Source organism: Physcomitrium patens, chromosome 19, assembly GCF_059467195.1.
Source record: "Physcomitrium patens ecotype Gransden chromosome 19, ASM5946719v1, whole genome shotgun sequence".
NCBI classification, from domain to species: domain Eukaryota; kingdom Viridiplantae; phylum Streptophyta; class Bryopsida; order Funariales; family Funariaceae; genus Physcomitrium; species Physcomitrium patens.
The window spans coordinates 7595124-7610826 of NC_143428.1; the positions used below are offsets into that span (position 1 = coordinate 7595124).

General features: G+C 44.3%; 3 protein-coding genes across 7 annotated transcripts; 2 read left to right on the plus strand and 1 right to left on the minus strand.

Annotated features, from left to right (window-relative positions):
- Window positions 1-918: 918 nt before the first annotated feature.
- Window positions 919-6952, plus strand: LOC112272784 (NAD-dependent protein deacetylase SRT1). 4 transcript variants are annotated; one of them, XM_090244912.1, is made up of 16 exons: window positions 919-933; window positions 1163-1192; window positions 1470-1640; window positions 1992-2021; window positions 2209-2301; window positions 2527-2646; window positions 2995-3095; window positions 3577-3685; window positions 3964-4043; window positions 4223-4301; window positions 4502-4555; window positions 4696-4789; window positions 5089-5171; window positions 5439-5506; window positions 5677-5779; window positions 6000-6952. In XM_090244912.1, exons 3-16 carry the CDS (start codon window positions 1539-1541, stop codon window positions 6366-6368), a joined length of 1485 nt encoding a protein of 494 aa, XP_090101038.1. In that variant the 5' UTR covers window positions 919-933; window positions 1163-1192; window positions 1470-1538; the 3' UTR covers window positions 6369-6952. The 4 variants fall into 4 exon arrangements, with proteins under 4 accessions (XP_090101038.1, XP_024356657.1, XP_024356660.1 ...); XM_024500892.3 differs by lacking the exon at window positions 919-933 and adding an exon at window positions 979-1052; XM_024500889.3 differs by lacking the exons at window positions 919-933; window positions 1163-1192 and adding an exon at window positions 960-1118.
- Window positions 6953-7886: 934 nt separating this feature from the next.
- On the plus strand, window positions 7887-12721 carry LOC112272781 (uncharacterized). Of its 2 annotated transcripts, none has more exons than XM_024500885.2 (5): window positions 7887-8021; window positions 8261-10000; window positions 10264-10670; window positions 10920-11966; window positions 12134-12721. In XM_024500885.2, exons 1-5 carry the CDS (start codon window positions 7916-7918, stop codon window positions 12221-12223), a joined length of 3390 nt encoding a protein of 1129 aa, XP_024356653.1. In that variant the 5' UTR covers window positions 7887-7915; the 3' UTR covers window positions 12224-12721. The 2 variants fall into 2 exon arrangements, with proteins under 2 accessions (XP_024356653.1, XP_024356652.1); XM_024500884.3 differs by having other exon boundaries at window positions 7916-8057.
- Window positions 12722-13615: 894 nt separating this feature from the next.
- Window positions 13616-15065, minus strand: LOC112272785 (uncharacterized). The gene is made up of 4 exons (XM_024500895.3): window positions 14801-15065; window positions 14385-14476; window positions 14067-14237; window positions 13616-13906 (listed from the first exon to the last, which is right to left on the minus strand). The coding sequence occupies exons 1-4, from the start codon at window positions 14925-14927 to the stop codon at window positions 13790-13792; spliced, it is 507 nt and encodes a 168-aa protein (XP_024356663.1). The 5' UTR covers window positions 14928-15065; the 3' UTR covers window positions 13616-13789.
- Window positions 15066-15703: the final 638 nt, after the last annotated feature.

A 15703-nucleotide genomic window follows, 5' to 3' on the forward strand; every position in this document is an offset into this window, starting at 1 on the left:
CAGTAATATAAAATAATAAAATAATATTAAAACATCATTAGGACTTCATCAAATATTTTGAAAGATTTTAATATGTTGATTGATATATATATATATATATATACATACTCTCAAGCCAACATAAGTTAATGTTGCATATGTTTAATTTTCAAGTTTGAAGATTTGAAGGTTTTTATTTTTACATAAAACATTTTATAAAATAATAGAATAGAAAGAAAACGTAAAACTTAAATATAACATGCAATTATCCATTTTGTTCCAAGTATACATTTATTTGGGCTTCAATAACAGAAAATGATTAAGTTGAAGTAAAATATTTTTCAAAAGAAAGCACTTAGATGATAGAATGAAACAGGGGATAGATTTTATATTAATTATTTTATAAAAACTATTTCTTCACCTTTTACTTGTGAGAACCACTAATCTTTCAAACAACAACCTTTCGAAAGCTTAAAGTGCAACTTCAACTCACACAACGCAAGTGTAAAACCCAACGCAACAATTCCTCCACTTCTACTCTACTTAAAATTTCTAGAATCTTACCAAAACTTCCACAAAGATAGCACCGTCGTTAAGAAAAGGCAGGGCAAGTGCTACAACATCCACTTGACATTAAACCAAAAAGAAATAAAAGAAGACCACACCCAGGCATCACAGAGCAATGCGTGAATATTCGAGAGTGTGGGTCATTGCCAAAAAACAAATCTGATGTGGGAGAGAGACTGAGTGAGAAACTGCATTAAAAAATGGAGATTCATGGCAGCCTTGCTTGGGCTCCAGGTGTGAACTAAGCAAAGCCTCACTAACAGAAGGGACCCATTTCCATGGAAAATAGCAGGGGGTCACATTTCTGGCAAAACTTAGTATGAAACTAGTGTGAGAAAAATAACACACTGAGCAAGGGGGAAAGAAAGAAAGGAAGGAAGGAAGGAGGTAGAGTGGGAGGGAGGGAAGTAAGGCCCTGGTTTGTTTTTATATTGATGCTTTTGTTTCTTGTGACATAAGAGCTCCTTTTGTGCTTTGCTCCATTTGCTGCTGCTGCTGGGAGCGTGGTATGTTGCATGACCGCCCAACCCTACCGGCACATATAACTGGGTCGCGGTACTTTTGCTCATCAGGTGACCACGTATCTCTCTTTTTCTGAGTGTGTTTTTGGTCCCAGTTTGGTGCTGTGCAGATGGGGAGCTTGAAGGTATGGTAACCGGAGAGCCTCGGAGGAGCGGGAGGGATGGGCTGTTTTGGTGCTTCGTGGTGGGAGAGAGGACGTAGGGATGTGTGTGGCTGTGGAGCATAGAATTCTGGATGTGCGGGGATATGAGTTTTGACATTGGTCCAATGTTGGGGATTCTTTTCTGGATGCTGCAATGATGCTGCCAAATGAATTGGTGCTTGAGGTGATATGTGGTTTGCGTGGTCGTTTGATCGAGTCCTTGTTTTGTGACATGGTTTGTGTCTTGATTGGGTTGCAGAGTCGGTTGTGGGCACCGAATGGGAGCTCGGTGATCAAGAAGAAAGGCTCCGGGGTCTAAAGAGAGAAGATGTCTTCGCTTGGATATGCCGAGAAGTTGTCGTATAGGGCTGATGTTGGTACAGTGGGAATGCCAGAGCTCTATGACCCAGCCGAAGATCTTCAATCCAAGGTAAACTGAAGTTTTTAATGCTTTGTGCAACATCACGGTTTTTCCATGGTGTTGTTTTCTGTGTGTGGTGCTAGGTTCTGCATCTCCCAGCGCTGCATTCCATGGTGCTTTGGCTTTTTCTTGGAAATCCTCTGTACGTTTGACACTGAAGGAAGGAATAGCTACGTGCTGTGGGCTTCTGTGTCTGTCAATTGAGGAAGCTGCGTCTTGTGCATAGATCTCCATCGCACATGTCATTTTTCATGTTAGCAGATGTGGGGACAAATGGGTTTCTTTTGTATTCATGAACTCCTTCTGGACGGTTAATGCGTGGTTCTGATTGCTTGTTTTGTGGGATTTGTGAACATGAAGATCGATAAGCTGGCCCAACTTATATCGGAGGTTGGTTCCCTTCCACTCATTTCAGAAAGTCTCTCCCGAACATCCAGTTTTGGAACATTTCCTTGTCTATCCTTCCGTTTGTGGAACGGCTCGTGTCGCGACGAGTAGAAGCTGATGATTTCTCAGAAACTATGCCATTTTCTTCTTTAGGGTAGTACGAGCTATTTAAGAAGTATGTAATTTGCAGAGTCGTCATTTGGTAGCGTTCACTGGAGCCGGCATTTCGACCTCCTGTGGAATCCCCGATTTCCGGGGCCCTAAAGGCATCTGGACTTTGCAGGTTACACATCATCCTTAATTTTTATGAAAGAAACTGCATCTTAGCGGAGGTGTGAGGCCATATAGTGAGACTTGTATTTTAGGGCATCTGTCCAACAACTATAGGGCATGACAGTGATTCTTTTATATTGATGTTAAGAAAGAGTGTATATGTGAATATTTGGTTGGATTCTAGACCTCTCGTTGATGCTCATTCCATATTCAAATTGATATTTTCTTTTTGCAGCATGAAGGAAAGCCCATGCCGAAAATTGAGATGCCCTTCGATCAGGCTCGACCAGGCGTTACTCATATGGCTCTTTTTGAGCTTCAGCAAGCTGGAATACTCAAGTTCATTATTAGCCAGGTGATATACTGATTCTTGCCTATGAGTGACTTGAGTTCTGGGTTGAAATTCCGCTAAGTTTTTTGTTTGAGTTTCGCCACTTCTTTACATCGTTTAGTTGCCCGTTGTCATGGTGCTTGCTGGTCGGGCTTACGTTGGTGTACAAGAAGCCGGTTTTCAATAAAGGACTGCCCAGAATTTTCGTCTAATTTCCGAACTACTTTTTGATTTAAGTGCAAATATTCAGAATTTTTGATACTATTTTGAGCAATTCAGCCAACATTATTAGTTGTCGAGATGATGAGTCTTGTATGTTTTGCAAATTTGGCACCTAAAGTGGTCGTGGTGTTTCCGTCTATTTTGAAGCAGAATATAGATGGGTTACATTTACGATCTGGAATTCCGAGGTCGCAATTGGCTGAGCTTCACGGCAACTGCTTTCGCGAAATATGTTCTTCCTGCGACAAAGAGTAAGATTTCTCGCATTACGGGCTTCTTTCTGTACAATAAATTGGTTTCAAAAGTTTGTTCTACGGTGTGTCCCAGTGTTTCTACTGCGCTATTTTCTGGATTGGATACGTATGTACCGTACTACGGCTGCTTATATGTTGCTTGACCATGAATATGGAGCATTCAATGAATCCTGTGTGGATTATTTAGTGAGGTTACGAAGATCTGTATTAGCAACAATCCTGTACCTTCAGTGCTTCATATTGTGATATAGTTGATCAATTTGGTCATTCGTGTGCGAATTTCTAGGTTAAGCAAATATGAGCTTTTAGTTCTGCGAATCTGTGAGTTGTGATGGCTTTAAACATCTCAATTCACCTTCTTGATTGCCTCTTTATACAGGGCCTTAGCTGCAAATACAGATACAAAGATTTCTGAACAACGTTATGGTTTCCTCGAACATTGTTACGGTTGTGATAGCCCTTGGAACCTTTTTGACAGGTATTTTCGAGACTTCGAGGTGGAAACTCTAGGATGTAAACCAACTGGGCGCCGCTGTACGGAACACGATTGTGGAGGGAAACTCGTTGATACAATTGTAGACTGGGAGGTATGGCTTGAATAAATTTTTTTACCCGCATCTTCGAGGTTCTTATGTATCATGATGTATTAGGTGGTTTGAATTTATCGAAGCTCACTAGAATTGTGCATATTAACAGTAAGAAAATATTTGCTTGTAGATTATATGTCTGCTTTGTATGTAACTGCGGACCCTTTACTGTCAAATGGGACTTTGTGATAAGTCCGAGTTCTTATGCTTTGGAGTAGGCTAAAGTATTGCATGGTGTAGTTAATAGAACTGACGTCAATACTCCTTTCATTTGTCAGGATGCGCTGCCTCCTGCTGAATTGAGGGCGGCAGAAAAGCATACAAAGAAGGCTGACTTGGTGTTGTGTCTTGGCACAAGGTATCTATTACTTTGGTTATCTCCACTCCCTCCCTCTCCCTCTTTCTCTTTCTCTCTCTTGCTGACTATATTTCTCTCCCTGAACGTTCATTGTCGTATTCTTTGCATTACATTTTCTGGTTTGCATAAAATAAAGACTCTGGATGCTACAGGCCTCATTTATTATATCGCTTTCGCAGCTTGCAGATCACCCCTGCGTGTAATCTTCCTTTGAAAACTGTGCGAGCAGGTGGTAAAATGGTTATTGTCAATCTGCAGGTATTTTAGAAATCTTTGAAATTTAGGCGGAAGCATACTTTAGTTTCACTTCCAAGGAATGGAGTAGCGTTTGGGTCGTTCACATGGGCGCTAATTCTTTGCCCTCGGTTTGGAAAAGGTTTCTTAAGATAGACAAGTACGTAGAAATTTCTCTGCTGATGTGTCTGCCCAAATTCGTTAATCTGTGATAAATGGACCAGGCAACTCCAAAAGACAAGAGTGCAGCTTTGCTGGTCCGAGGACGGGTTGATGAGGTGCGTTTGAATTTCTTGTACTTTCTTGATGCTTGCTCGCACTTTGTGTTTGGATGGCGACAAGCTCCTTTTCAGTTCTTGAGTTAGAGTTTAGTACTTCATTTTAAGACAGCAGTTACTGCAAAAATTGCGGTCTCCAGGTAATATCAGGAATAATGAGCCGCCTGCATCGGACCATTCCACCATACGTTCATATTGACCGCATTCTACTTAGCTACTACTATTACTGGACAAGTAAGAAGCCAAAGCTTGTTCTTATCCTTTGTAAAGGCTTCGCTTTTCATACCTTTTGCAGTTCATTCACTGTTTCCCTTGTATCCACTAATATCCATGATACTTATTCTGAGGATCCACTGAGTATTTTGTCTTGTTTTGTTTGAGCTCTAAATATTACATGGCTAAGTGTCAATGTTAACTTGGTTTGCGACTAGTATTTGGATTGCTGTCTTTGTCGTTTAGAGCACATTTTTCAGCCTGCCTTTCGCCTGGAGGCCTTTCAATTAAGTTATTTATGGAGCTAAGAAAATTTGCAGAGAAGAAGAGTGTGAAATGGTACTTTCGGATTTCAAGCATTCATGGGCAAAAAATGGCTTTACCTTTTATCAAATCAATTGAGGTAACTTTTCGATCTTTTGTGAAGCTAGTATCACATGTTCTCTTTATGTAGTTGTGCAGTATCAGCTTCAGGTAATAAACCCACATCAAGGTAGGGAGTCACTGACTTCGCTGTGAACATGATTAGACACATATCTGCTTAGATTTTGGTCTACAAGCTGAACAGAACAAATAATTCTCTGATTATTTATGTATTTAAAATCTAAAGAGTTCTCCACATGCAGTCTACATTAGGTCGGTTATCTAATTACAAACGTTTGCGATGTAGGTAATGTTTCCAAACAGGCCAGAGTTCAAGCCAGCCGCGTTCGCCAAACCTCCATGCCTCGTTCGCAGGTGTGTCATCATTGGATTCGTAAATTCATTCCGAATTTTTTTCTATATCAAACAGTTGTGCTGCCGTGCCTAAATTATGAAGTATGCAACCTTATATTTTGCTAATTCTGTAGTGCCTGTATTATTAGTCTATATGTGTAAATCTAACATAAGCTTGAGTTTGAAAATAGGGAGACCATGCGGCTGAAAGAACTGGATGTTGCATTGAAATTGCACTTTGCGGAGGGCTGTATGTGTTCCAGTGGCGACATTTTTCAAACGTTGTCGTTTGAGGTACGTGACAACTATTTGTTATGTCGAATTGATTAGCAACGACTGTGAAGTGGTCGTCACTCCCACATTACAACCTTTCAGAGGCAAGATACAATTATTAGTTTCTGGCCATGGTAGATGAGCGTCATGCTCAATTGTTGTATCATTATTATCAAGTGTAACGTTAAATCCCTTCGAGAGACTAATCTAGTAAGGATGATGTGTGATTTGCATTTGAAAGGCACCTCCAGAGAAAACCAAAATAGTGGACGTTGATCCTAAGGAAGCTTTGAATAGCCTGAGGTTACGTGCTGTGGAGGAAGGAGTTTGTGGGATACCAACATTGATTAGTGCAAAAGCCTTTCCTGACACCAGCCAAGGCGCCACTATGGAGTACGGTATTGTGACGAGAATAGTTCAGCTTCCCTCTGTCGAGACCACCAAGGAAGAAGAGACTATCAAGGAAGACCAGACCATCAAAGAAGAGCAACCCGAGGAGGAAAAGCAGACGGTGGATGTGGCAATCTCCGCCAACGGTACAACTACCAAGCGAAATACACCCAATAAAGGCGTCCAAAAGAAAGGGGCCAAGCGACGGCGCAGTACTTAACATCCAAGTCACCTTTGTCATGCCACGACTAGAACAATGACAAGCAGAACTTGTCGAGCACAGCAATCAAAACGCGCTCTTGTGACTGCCATTGTGGGATCAGTAAACGTTCTTCATCGACACAAGACCTCTTCGCTCTGCAAATGAAACTTACGTCCATTTCCTTTCTGTGAGCTCACTGTTTGTATCTCAGCAAGAGGCTGTACAGTCCCTCTAAAATTAGTAGCACCATGTTTTTGTGTGAGGAGCTTGCATAAAAAGTCTTATCATGGGCTTCGTTGCACACAGTAGGACTGATACAGAGAGTGAGACCTAGACTGTTGGAAGCTAGCCTCATGCAGGTAGTAAACGCGAGAGTTGAATGATTATGTAGACCTTTGAGGTTGCGATAGATGAATGCGAAGTTTAATCTACACATGCCGAATGGCAACTATTTTTGACAGGTTTAGGCTAAACCGTAATCCCTGTTTATTACAGGTTCCATGCGCGTGCCACAGAGGTCTCAATGGGACGCTGCTGGACTACCTCAATTGTACATTACAAGTTTTGGATGAAATGAGCGGATGCTCTGTGCTTCTCTGAAAGCAACCAGCTTTGTGTTGGATCTTACATTGCAGATTGAAAACACCTTTACATTCAAATCACAAATCCATGTTACTTGACTCTGTCCATTCTAAGTACTGCCTAGAGTCTAGAACATCTTGGAAAGTGTGTACTAATAATTGTTTTCGGTTCCTCTAATCCCCCCAACGGGAGTTAAAGCATGCTTCCTAAATTAGACAACGCGGTACACTGACCCCATAATTTAGAAAGTCCCAATACGAGGACAGTCCTAATTTTCGGTGAAATTTTCAACAGCAACAGTCACTAAACTGGCACGCAGATCCAGACCCGCCACGTGTAATCGGAAACGAAATCGGTTGGAGCGGTGTGAACACGCTCAGGAAGGATGAAACCACTGCTGTCCGATCGGAGAAATCGGCGGCGAGATTTGATCCCCAACGGCTTCATGTCCCAACGGCTCTCTCCCTCCGATCCTTGGGATTCCCCGTTCAAGGCTGCTACGAATTCCTCCTTCAAAACCCATCGTTCGGGCTCAAAACCTCCCTGTTTCGATTACTTGAGAAACGAACTGTAGCCGAATGCCATCTTCTTCACTATCACACCTGTGCTTCGGTTTCCATCTGATAGGGTTGTTTTCCTCAGTTGAAACGAAGCGTCAGGGTGTAGCTTCAAGCTGAGTAATTTGGTCGTTGGGTAATATCCTTCGAGAATTCTTCGAGGGAATACGTTGTGAGTTGTCTGTTATGTGCAAAATTCGCTTTGCTTGCGTCGGTGGGTTTCAGGAGTTTGCGGAGTCTGCGGGATTTTCCGAGGCTCAACTTGAGACGCACGGAGTGCGGGTATGTGAGGAGGTCGGGAGGGGAGAATTGCCTCGTGAGAGTTCAGTTGTCCATGGCCTGGTGGCTGTGAGGAGGAGAGGAGCGTGAGAAGAGTTTAGTTAGCTGGGAACCGGGTGTGAGATTTGTGCGCGGAAGGGGGTGAAGATGTCATTCCATGGAGGCACGGGACATAAGTCGCCTTTCGCAGAGCGTGCGAAGGCGACGAAATCGCACTTGTCTCCGAGACGTTGTAGTACGGCTGCTGGAGCTGGTAATGTTAGACCGGCTGCACAACAATCGCTTTTTGGTAAGGAGAGGGATGTTGGGCAGAGTGTTGCAATCTCACCAAACCCCTGGCGATGTCATGGCTACCTCCTTTCTCATTATGAGTAGCCAGTAGTGGTTTCTGCGAGAATTACGCAGTTTTGCAGTGGATTATATGTGGTGGCATCAATCTAATTTTCGGCTGGTAACTATTTTTCTTAAGACATCGTATTTTGTGCTGCACAGGGGGACAGCTAAGGAGTACGCAGTCACAGTCCGAAGTGAAGGAGCCTACTACTCCGACCAAAGCATCAGAGGGGAGTGCCACGAAAGGAACTCGCCGGGATGAGTTTTCATCTTTCAACGGTAGGAGAGTGGGTACTCCTATCAAGACGCCTAGAACAGCGTTCGGTTCGATTCCACCTCGGAGTCCCAAGCGTCCTTACGTCGGCTCGCCAAAATATCAGAAAGTGCTTCTAGAGCGGCCAGCGTTCTACAACTCTCCGGCTACGGTGGTGTCTACGACAGACTCTGGCAGAAAAGAAGTGTCGATCTCTGAACTGCAGAAACGTTTGAAGAGATTTCTTCAGGATGAAAATATTCCTGCCCACATCCCGCTCGAAGTCACTCGCGCGGAGCACTTTGACGAAGTTCCTTTCAACATCAGTCGATCACCGCGGGTGAACCCCCTCTTCTATCATGACAACAGTGTGATTCAAGTTGCGAAAGGTGGGGTTGCGTTCACAGCAGGGGAGAATCCTAGCACGCACAGTCCCAGTCCAAGTGTGCATAGTCCTGTATTTGAATCTCTGAAGGAAACCGATGAATCAAGCTCTGGAATGCATTTTACCAGGGGTGGAGTTGCATTTACTGCCGGTGTAACTGTTGACACCTGCATGCACACACCAGTTGCCCTCTTCAATGACGAAAGGGTGCAAGAAAACAAAGGTGAGAAAGAGGGAGATCTGGGAAGAGCGGAGGTGGCGGCTTCCTGCGAGGCAGATTCCCTCCCTGAGTGTCCTCCGGAAGAGGAGTGTTCTTGTGCTGATGAATCGATCAACCCTCCCGAATCCACAGAGTCTGCGAAGGATCTCAGTACGGAGGACTTCCCCGTCTACTCGGAGACTGATGTCGGAAATCAAGTGGAAGAGTCTGGCCAAGAGGATGTGTTCCAGGGTCACCACGAGTCTGTGGAAACTGTGGCACTCGAAGTCAGCCATCCCAATCCTGAGAAGTGCATTGAGGTGGAGCAGCAGTGCGATGCAAGCGCCAACGTCATCATGTTCGACGGGTTAGATAGCAAGCCCCTTGAGGAGGCAGTCGAGGTGACCACCACTATCGAAGATGCCAAGGAAATAGTTGAGTCTACCCCTTTGATCCAGGAAGCTACCTGTGGCAGCAAACCACCTGTAGCAGCATCAGAACACAAATCACCTGTGGCAGCAATGGTGCACCACTGTTCTGCGAAGGTAGAATTTATCTACGATGAAGAAGAGGAAGCACAGGCTGTTGCCTCGGAGTCTTGGTATGAGAGGTTGATAAGATTTGTTGTCCTTGCCGTCATGGTGACTTGTGTGATGGGCTTTATGGCCCTTGTCTCTGGCAGTCAAGGTCTTATCCCAGAGGCCTTCCGTGTCAAGTCTGCGGTTACTCCTTTCAGCAATTCCCCTGTGAGAACGTCAATTATACCTGTATCCATCGGCTTCTTGGGAATGGGGAAAGATCATGAGAAAATTCCCTGCGATCCTGGGGTGCACTTTGGATTGAAGTTTCTCTCGATCTCCTTCAAGCCTGATGTGATTCAACCTGAAGGCCACGCGTTTCGGCACACTAGTTTTGGGTACGATTCCGCCCAGGATGCTGAACTTCCCGTACACGACGTGGAAGATTTGGATCAGTTAAAGAGCGTCACCGAACACTATAAGGAATTACAAGGGAAACTTCTGTTAGACGTTGCTAGTCTGACGAGCGAGTCCGCACCATCTGGTAACTTCTCTTCGAACACTACGCTCAATGTTGATCTAAAATGGTTGTTTCATCGAGAGTGACAAAATGACTGAAAGGCTATCATGCATGTTGAACAGTGCATGCCGTCCCCTCTTATTCTGCACGCGACGTTACTGAGTTTGATATCCAGCAGCAAGCATTGAGCTTCATTTTGGGCAACATTAGGTGCAATGTGGATATCAATGGATGTCCTGTCCTGCGTTGAAAACTTCAACTCACTGTTGGATTGTTAAATTTTCCAGGCACCTCTGATACCGTGATTAAAGACGGTAGGACATTTCACGATACAGAGGGCGTCGCAGAGCCCGAAGACAATGAAGTCATCTTGGAGTTAATGCCTAGTGAGGGTGCGACGGATTTGGTAACTGCCGAGAGCTTGTCAGAGCTAAATGTCCAGCCGGACGATCCAGAGTCTGCGGAGGACGTTGTCGAAGAACGGGGATTGGAGGCTGTTCCTCTTTCTGACGAACTTGGCTCTGGATTGGCTGACTACTCGTTGACGAGTGAAAACCTTGAAAGCAGCCGAAGCATCCTTGCCACAAATTTAGAAGTCGAAGCTCTGCAATTGGAATCTAATGCCGAGTTGGATGTACTGGTCGACGCTCAGAACGTGTTGCCTTCCGATGACACTGATTCTGCCGATTCTACGGTAAGCGACCACCGCAAATGATCCATGTAAACCGCCTTCGTTCCTGATTTTCGGCTTTATTCTTGCATACAGTTTTTTATTTTTCACAGGTTGCTTCATTGCCACCCGCATTCATTTTTGAGCAACTGTGCTGACTGGTAGTTTGACATTGTACATATCTTCAACAATCGTCTAAATTTGAATGCACAGAGTAACTATCGTTCTATTACGCGCGAACTCTATAACTGAACAACGTATCTATATCTACAGGAGCAAGTGTGTGATGTTTCTATGGAACCAGTAGAACTTGATTCTAATTTGGAGGAAGTCACTCCGTCTGTGGAAAAGATATCAACGCTAGAGGTGTCAGGAACATACACCTCTCCCGTCATAGTAGAGGATCTCGTGCCCCATGTCCTCGAGGACATATCAACAGACCAACTTTCTGTTGAATCACCTTGGCAAGGAACTGAGGATGTCGTCAGCATGGGCTACCCTGCCGAAGAACATGGTGTTGTGAAAGATTCTGAAGACATTGAGTCTTTTGTGGACGAGGGGCCCACCCTATCACAGAGCTTGATGGAGGAAGTTCATTCGAGTATTGGACCTACTCAATCCTCTGAAGCTGTCTGCGACGCTCCTGGGAGTACCACGATCGTCCCTGAGGTGGATATTCATGAGGAAGCTGACCTTCACACCACAACCATTGGCTTTCTTGTGGCGGCTCTAGCTTTTACAATGCTCTTCGCCATAAAATCACGCAAGAGTCCGCCAGCCACGGGTGTCACTCCTGTTACTCAAGCTGAAGCTTTCACTGCCATAGCAGCTGATAAAAAATTGTTTCCTTCCACAACATCCGCCTTCAAGCCTGAAAGTAAGCCTGTTACTCGACCTACACGATCGGTCTATGACTCCTACATTCCTGCCAGCGAGGAGTTGGATGCCATTACATCACCACTGAAAAGCATCCGGACACCCAGGTACATTGGCATGGAAGGCTTCTCTGCAAAATACGGGGCGGCTCAACCTGCCACTAGTTCCCCGAACTTCTACCAACCGTCAGCGAAAGTTGACAAGCTTCAGCAGAAGCCTACCACGACATGGCACCCTGCAATAAACAGTGGTAACATGATGTCCAGCTCGTACCGCCAGACGGCGTCATATGTTCCGACGTTACCCTCCGAGTCGGGTATTTCCACATCTACAAGGGGTGAGAGCGAGATGAACTCTGTGGCAGAAAGTGCCCTTAGCATGGGAGCTGAAGAATGGGAACATCTGGGAAGCTATACCACCACTGAACTCATTTCCCTAAACGACGTAAGTTTTCGTTTGACCTGGAAATCGCACAGTGATCCCTTTAAGCTTTAGCATGGCGTGAAGTTTCAGTTATCACACGTATCTTAGACAAGAAACATTCTCCTACAGAGTGTCACTTGTCCTCTCAACTATTCTCAGTGCCAATAATCATTTGTGAGCCTGTCCAGGGTAGAGAAGAGCTCAAGAAACGTACTCCAGTGCGAAGATCGCAACGTATTCGCAACAAAGTGTCACCGCTTCCCGTAAGGTTCACATAGGTTTTCTGTGCAGATCTACGCAGGTTAACGGATTTTCCGCCCTAATCTTCACTTCGAAGGTACAGGATGGTTCTGATCATCTGAAGTCCAGTATGAGGTCAAGCTACGTTATCCACATTTCTTAACATCAGATCTTCGATCGAAGACCTGATGCTGATGGATTGTGATAGAGCTGACTTGGTGCAGATCCTCCCGTAGGATTCTTTGCATAGACGAGCACGGGGAATGGGACTGCTATATTCACTTCGCATTTGAAGCGAAGCGCGATGAAGTTAAGTGATGGCATCGCAGTAGAGGTGTACTCTCTGTACAGTATTCTAAAAGTATGCGGTGGATTTAGACATGTCTAGTGCGAACGCTCAACCTCTGAGTGAACGTTGCAATTTACTGTTATTAAGGCATTTAGGAAGATTGCAATTACAATATCTGTCTCCGCCACTGTATACCACTACAACTTATGAACACTTTACAGAATATAAAGTGTACTTTTAGCTAAAACCTTTATAACTTCGATTGGATGAAAGACAGTTGGATTTGAAATCACTAAGGTTATTGCAGAAAAAGCATGTTTTGTTCCCTAGTGCAAATGTTTCTATATACACCACAACAATCTGCAAACAACAAGCTACATGACGAGAAGCATTCTGTCAACTACGTCCGAGGGGTAAGCCAGGCAATAATCAGTGTGAAGAAATAAATACTCTATTGTCAATTGGAAACGACGTTGCACAGCTGACGAACCGTAATGGAAAATATTCTTTTTGTAAAAGAGAAAGTTCTGAAGCAAAGAAAGGGAATGTTTCCGAAAAAAAGAAATATTATGATACACATGATTTTATTAGTATAACAGAAAAGGTATGTGTTGATTGGTATTGTATGATTGATTGGATGTATTTAATGTGCACATTGTTGTAGTGTTTGCAGGATGGATTGTTCACTACGTTCAGTGTTCAAGGTTATGTACAAATATCCCCAAGATGTCAGAAAATTATTGATTAGAACAGTGGTCACTATTATTTCAAAAGTACTATCTTCGGGAATACAAAATTTACGATGATAGATACTGGATGAACGTTCCAACTTATGCGCTAGCGGTACTGTCAGGATTTGTTTGTGGAAACAGAAGTAATACTATTAATGTGTCTCATCTTGATATCTAATCTGGCCAACACGTAGGAAAAAGTAATTACTGTTTACGTCGAATTTCCGGTTCGCGAATAAGGATAAGGCGACCCAGTTGCCACTCTCAAGTTGAGTGGTTGGGAATACTGGGCGACGAATGCAAAGATGGACGAACGAGAGACAAGCCAAATAGATTTCATTCTAACCAGGCCGGATCTTAAGGCAAACCCTCCTTATCACATGCACATAGACATAGTTAGAGATGTCCAATTTACAAGTCATTTTGCAAACTCTTTACTTCAAAAGAATCACATAGATTCATCAACCAACTACAGTCTTCCTCCTCCGTTGCACTTCTTACGAACATGAGGCATTCTCCGACTTTTGTACACAATGAGTTCAACCAGACAATTCAGGTCTGTGAAATGCAATGCAACATTTCAACTAGTGGCCGTCCTGGTGTTCCGCATACTTCTCCTTGTTCATCAAGTTCTCGAGCTCGGACTTGTCAGACAACTTCACCTTGATGAGCCAGCCTTCGTCATAGGGGCTGCTGTTCACCTGCCCAAACAATCATGTGTTAGTCAGAATGGGAACTGTTATCAAGCACGAGCAAAGTAGATGAGAAGAGTTCAGTTCCTGGGTATCAGTGTTTAGATTGAATTTCCTAGAGATTATCAAAATTGGGCACTTCTGGAACTTGTAGGATGTCAAAACTTACTGTCTCGGGAGTTTCCGAGAGGGAGCTGTTGGTCTCCACGACCTCTCCAGATACAGGGCTGTAAACCTCACTCACGGCTTTCACACTCTCTACCAAACCGAATCTCGTCTTAGCAGTGACGGCGCTTCCTCCTTCGGGCAACTCGATGAAAACCAAATCTCCCAAGGCTTTCTGTTTGACAATTTGAGTTAGTATTACTTCTACGGCACGAGTTTCATAACTTTGTGAGAATGACAATGCCTATCTCTCAAAGAGTTCCTGGGCAAATTAGAAGTAGCTGATTGTGAGCCATTGCCATAAAGTACTGTAACCATATACCTGGGCATGATCGGAAATGCCGATGGTGCCAATGTCACCATCAACCTTCACCCACTCGTGAGTCTCGGCGTAATGTAGACCATCGCGGACCTCTGTAACAACAATGCGAAAATCATCTACGATCCTCGTAATGCAAGATGAGGAACCCCTAGAAAAGCCTTGTACGAGGTGAAGGGCAAGTACCTCTAACGTCACGCGTGGTGAAGAGACTGTTCTTAGGAAACCCAAAACAAGATAAAATATCATGCAAGAACGATCCGCTCAATGCGCCGAGTCTGACACTTTCTTACAAGGACAGTACACCCATTGTAGTGCATGACTACCTCGTGCATATGGCCTTTTCTAGTTCACAAACAATGCTTCAACATGTTACAAGCACCTCAACGAAAAGATTGCAGATAATATAATCCACGTACCGTCGGAGGCAACCTGGGTGGTGGAGAAGCGTCTGGCCAGCGGGACGTAGATGCTCTGAGTGAGTGCAGGCCTGCCCCGCAGCCTCAACAAGGTAGCTGCCTGTGTCGCTGCCGATCGAAGCGCCATTGCAACAAACACGTAACTAGACTACTTGCTCCTCACTCGCACCTCACGCGCTTGGCTGGATGTTCCAATGCGCAAGGCTGTTGTGAATCTGAGACTGGAGCTGTGAGGGGAGGGTGAAGAACAAGATGAGCCTTAGTGTCTCACAGTCTTGGTTGAGGGGATGAAGAATGCCCATATGAATGAACGGTGGCAGGGCGGGCCCATCTCATCAGGAATGGACCTGCTTTCTCTTCTTCTCGCTCACTCGCTGAGGATGAGATAATCATCTCCAAACATAGGCCTCTTGTCAAACTCACACTGGCCTCTCCTTTTTTACCCTTTTTCTCAACCCCTTTCTGATAACTCCAAACTTGCATAATCCCGAAAGTACAAAAGTCCTGGGATGAATTGATGCGTTACATAATTCGGAGAGTTGTGAGCTCAGACATGAACAAATTAGACGCGCATAGTGCATCATATCCTCCTGGATTTGGTCGTGAGGAATCTGGAATTTATTACGTCATTCTGGGTGAAGCCTGTTGTAGACACGCGCTTTCCTTTACTTACCTTCATAGGTTCGGATTCGGTGGCTTATCCTCTGCAAAATAATTACGGGATGTAACATGCTGCTGGCGTCTCCACATCACAAAATTGTTGACTGTAGATCTTTGATTTAGTTACTGTTTACTAGCAGTCATCTTTCTAATTAGCCGCTATGGTGGAATCAAGTCCATAGCAAATTTAGGCAATTTTGCTTTGTTCACATACCTCTGGAATCCCAACTTTTAGGTAACCAA

What these genes read in the sequence shown, in the direction of transcription:
- LOC112272784 (XM_090244912.1), top strand. Translation starts at nt 1,539, where the DNA reads ATGTCTTCGCTTGGATATGCCGAGAAGTTGTCGTATAGGGCTGATGTT. An exon ending in TCAAGTTCATTATTAGCCAG is followed by an intron (nt 2,647 to 2,994) that starts GTGATATACTGA and finishes ATTTTGAAGCAG; the next exon opens with AATATAGATGGGTTACATTT. An exon ending in TCCGAGGACGGGTTGATGAG is followed by an intron (nt 4,556 to 4,695) that starts GTGCGTTTGAAT and finishes TGCGGTCTCCAG; the next exon opens with GTAATATCAGGAATAATGAG.
- LOC112272781 (XM_024500884.3), top strand. Translation starts at nt 7,916, where the DNA reads ATGTCATTCCATGGAGGCACGGGACATAAGTCGCCTTTCGCAGAGCGT. An exon ending in TGCACAACAATCGCTTTTTG is followed by an intron (nt 8,058 to 8,260) that starts GTAAGGAGAGGG and finishes TGTGCTGCACAG; the next exon opens with GGGGACAGCTAAGGAGTACG. An exon ending in AACTCATTTCCCTAAACGAC is followed by an intron (nt 11,967 to 12,133) that starts GTAAGTTTTCGT and finishes GAGCCTGTCCAG; the next exon opens with GGTAGAGAAGAGCTCAAGAA.
- LOC112272785 (XM_024500895.3), bottom strand. Translation starts at nt 14,927, where the DNA reads ATGGCGCTTCGATCGGCAGCGACACAGGCAGCTACCTTGTTGAGGCTG. An exon ending in GCATTTCCGATCATGCCCAG is followed by an intron (nt 14,238 to 14,384) that starts GTATATGGTTAC and finishes ATTGTCAAACAG; the next exon opens with AAAGCCTTGGGAGATTTGGT. An exon ending in TCTCGGAAACTCCCGAGACA is followed by an intron (nt 13,907 to 14,066) that starts GTAAGTTTTGAC and finishes TTGTTTGGGCAG; the next exon opens with GTGAACAGCAGCCCCTATGA.